The 2,500-nt window shown below is 35.9% G+C and overlaps 1 protein-coding gene across 5 annotated transcripts in view; it reads left to right on the top strand.

Annotated features, from left to right (window-relative positions):
• ASMTL (acetylserotonin O-methyltransferase like) overlaps window positions 1-2,500 on the top strand; it is a 1,454,724-nt gene that overhangs the window by 482,775 nt on the left and 969,449 nt on the right. For all 5 annotated transcript variants that reach the window (XM_044072474.1, XM_044072476.1, XM_044072473.1 and 2 more), the window contains one exon: window positions 651-763. In XM_044072474.1, coding sequence (XP_043928409.1) covers window positions 671-763 — 93 coding nt within the window. In that variant the 5' untranslated portion in view covers window positions 651-670. The remainder of the gene's footprint in view (window positions 1-650; window positions 764-2,500) is intronic.

Raw genomic sequence — 2,500 nt, 5'->3', positions numbered from 1 at the left:
TGATAGTCTTTGGAACAGCAGTGTTAAGTTTTTTTCCTATTCTGATTTTCCAATACATTGGATTTATCCTTTAAAGTCTTGGAAGTACTGCTGCTATGTCATAAGTCCTTCCTAAACACTGTATTTGTATGTCAGTAAGTGAACTGTAGCTTGATCGAAAAGAAAAAAAAAACAAATATGTCCAGAAGCAAAACTATTATAATAGTTTTTTCTTGGATCAAAGGCAAGTTCTCAAGCACACCCATGCAATGTGTTCCCCCCACTGCACAGTTTACTTAATGTAACTAGCCAAGGTTGTTGCACATTGTGTGTATGAGGGGGGGCTTAGACATTTTCTGTTCTCTGTATTTTTGGCAAATGTGTGCATTTGTGCTCAGTTGTGTGACATGAGGTTCTGCAGCAGTAGATCTTAAAGGGAGTTAATGTTGCAGTACTTAAAAGTATGCATAATATTTATCATATCCTTTGTTTCCAGTTGGGGAGTTTAAATTTCTTAGCAAGTAGGAGTTATTTGGGGTGCTTGATCATTTACTTAAAGTAAAGTACAAGCAGAAACTCAGATGTGAGGGAGTGTAATTTCAGTATGCTAATGCAGAAATGCTTTGACAATTTATATAACATTCCTAATAAAACATGCATCTTTTTATCAGAAAGGCCCTGACTGGAAACCATGGTGCTTTATCCAGTTTTGTCCAAACTGGTTGGGAAACGAGTTGTCCTAGCAAGTGCTTCTCCAAGGAGACGAGAAATCCTTTGTAATGTGGTAAGCATGCATGTCATTTGTGCATTTTATACAAGTCTTACTAATATAGTTGTGATGTATACTTTGGCTACAAACAAATGCATACCCTTTTAAAGAAGTTACTGTTTCTTATGCTTGAGTCAGTGGCATAGATTTTGACATAGTAGCTAGTTCAATTTGGAGAAAAAATTATTTTTCTTTTGTTTAAATTAGAAGTTAATGATTACATCTTCTGTGGAGGTTTTGGTTAAATGATTACATTTTCTGTGGAGGCTTTGGTTATAAGACATGTGGCAGTAGTGAGGATTTATACAGAGAAGTGGCAGTAGTGAGGATTTATACAGAGAAGTACAACAGACCTAATCACCAACTCTTCACATCCTGATATCCATTCTTTCCACCCTGCACACTCCTGCAAATTCAAAACACATTTCTCTTAAACTTGTTGCAATTATGTTGCAAAATTTCTCCACTTTCTTCTCTTCTTCCTTTTTCATTCAGCTCTCCCAGGCTCCAGTCTTTTCATTCCGAGTCTCCTTCTCTATTGTGTTTTGTTTTATTTTCTGTCTCCTTTACCATCATACTTGTCTCCATTTTTTTCTTTTAAGTACTGTCATCTTGAAACTACCAAGGTCAAGTAGTTCATGTATTCACTTTACAGTTATTTTACAAAACACTTGGCTAATTTCATGTCTTCCATACCTGTTACAGTTATTATACAAATTAGGCACTCATGATGTTAATATTGCAGACTTAAGTAGCAATGTCAACCTTAGTATCTTCCCCTTAAGACATGGGCACAAATGCATTAATAGAAAATTAACCATGTTAGCCTGTCTTCATTTACACGCATTGTACATTGTGTTCTCTTTCTTTGTAACAACTGTTTTTTAGACCAGTGTTATATAAATCACCAAGTTGCTGTCTTTCCTTAAACCATACCCATTATGATGCATGTATTGTTCCCAGAAATTCCAGTTATTTCTCTGTAATTTGCTACTTTCATTTTGTAAAGTCCTCTTTCCAATTCTTTTGTCTGTCTCACAATATGAAATACTTCAAATAGTTGGTTTAGGTTTTGATTTCCATTTTCTAGTAATTGCTTTTTGGCAGCCTGCAGAATTAAACTTAAGGCCTTATGTCTACGCAATTCAGATCCTGTGTCCCAGTGCAAAAGAATCAGTTCCTTGGTTACAGCCATTTGTTCCTATAATCATTCTTAGAGTACTCTGTAGGGGATTTTTTTTAAATCTGGCAATTCATTATACTACCCCCACCCAAAAAGTTACCTCTTTCTTCCCCATCACACCTCCAACATTTGCTATATTCCCGAGGAAATTTTTTTGAGGTGTGCTATACTTGCACAAATACTTTCAAGCAAAAATCCTAAACCTTCTGGATTTTGTTGCTTACTTAAGAACCATATATATGTCCTTCCACTTTTCCCTTGTAAATTGCTTTTCCAGTCTCGCTTCCCAGTCTCTTCTAATCTTCTCTGATTCTTATACTTATCATCCAGTATTTTATATGCTGCACTAATTATCACCTTTTTAACAGCAACTTCTGTTCTAGGTTCAACTAAAAGCTGTATCAGAGCAGATCTTTTGCTTAGGACTCCTCTATCCTTTTCTCTTTGCCTATAAACTGATATTAATCCCTGACAGGGACGGCAGCCTCTAACTTGCATTCCAAACTTCTTGAACACATCCCACTCTTGTTACCTTTCCACTTCTAGTAGTTTGCTCCCAATATCTTGGT

Source organism: Protopterus annectens, chromosome 5.part0, assembly GCF_019279795.1.
Source record: "Protopterus annectens isolate FY-2018-M chromosome 5.part0, PAN1.0, whole genome shotgun sequence".
Lineage (NCBI taxonomy): Eukaryota > Metazoa > Chordata > Ceratodontiformes > Protopteridae > Protopterus > Protopterus annectens.
This window is presented reverse-complemented; position numbering and strand designations above follow the sequence as displayed.